Source organism: Tupaia chinensis, unplaced genomic scaffold, assembly GCF_000334495.1.
Source record: "Tupaia chinensis unplaced genomic scaffold, TupChi_1.0 Scaffold000377_2, whole genome shotgun sequence".
Classification (NCBI taxonomy): domain Eukaryota; kingdom Metazoa; phylum Chordata; class Mammalia; order Scandentia; family Tupaiidae; genus Tupaia; species Tupaia belangeri.
The window spans coordinates 613,155-613,528 of NW_006159876.1; the positions used below are offsets into that span (position 1 = coordinate 613,155).

At 74.1% G+C, this 374-nt stretch overlaps 1 protein-coding gene across 1 annotated transcript in view; it reads left to right on the forward strand.

Moving 5' to 3' along the window:
• The first annotated feature begins 24 nt into the window (after positions 1-24).
• ITGA11 (integrin subunit alpha 11) overlaps positions 25-374 on the forward strand; it is a 131,734-nt gene continuing 131,384 nt past the window's right edge. The window contains exon 1 of the mRNA XM_014589759.2: positions 25-97. Coding sequence (XP_014445245.1) covers positions 46-97 — 52 coding nt within the window. The 5' untranslated portion in view covers positions 25-45. The remainder of the gene's footprint in view (positions 98-374) is intronic.

Here is a 374-nt window from a genome sequence, read left to right on the forward strand (position 1 = left end):
CCCGCCCCCCCGCGCCGCGGCACGGCCCCCGCCGCGCCGCGGGCCATGGACCTGCCCAGGGGGCTCCTGGTGGCCTGGGCGCTCAGCCTTTTGCCAGGTAGGTGTCCGCTTGCCTTCCCCTCACCTCCGGGAGCCCCTCCGGGCCCGCGGGGGCCTCGGAGAAGCCGGGAGCGGGACGCGATGCGCCTCCCAGGCTGGGACCTCGGCTGCTCTTGGGGACGCGGGTCCCCTGGGAACTGACTGCAGCCGAGCGGCTCCGCCAAGTTCAGCCAAAAAGGGAGGTGCGCGCAGGCGCCTGGAGCCGGACTTTGGAGGGTTTGGGAAGAGCTGAGCGGGCTCGAGTGGAGGAGCACCGAGCGACAGTGGCCGCCCTG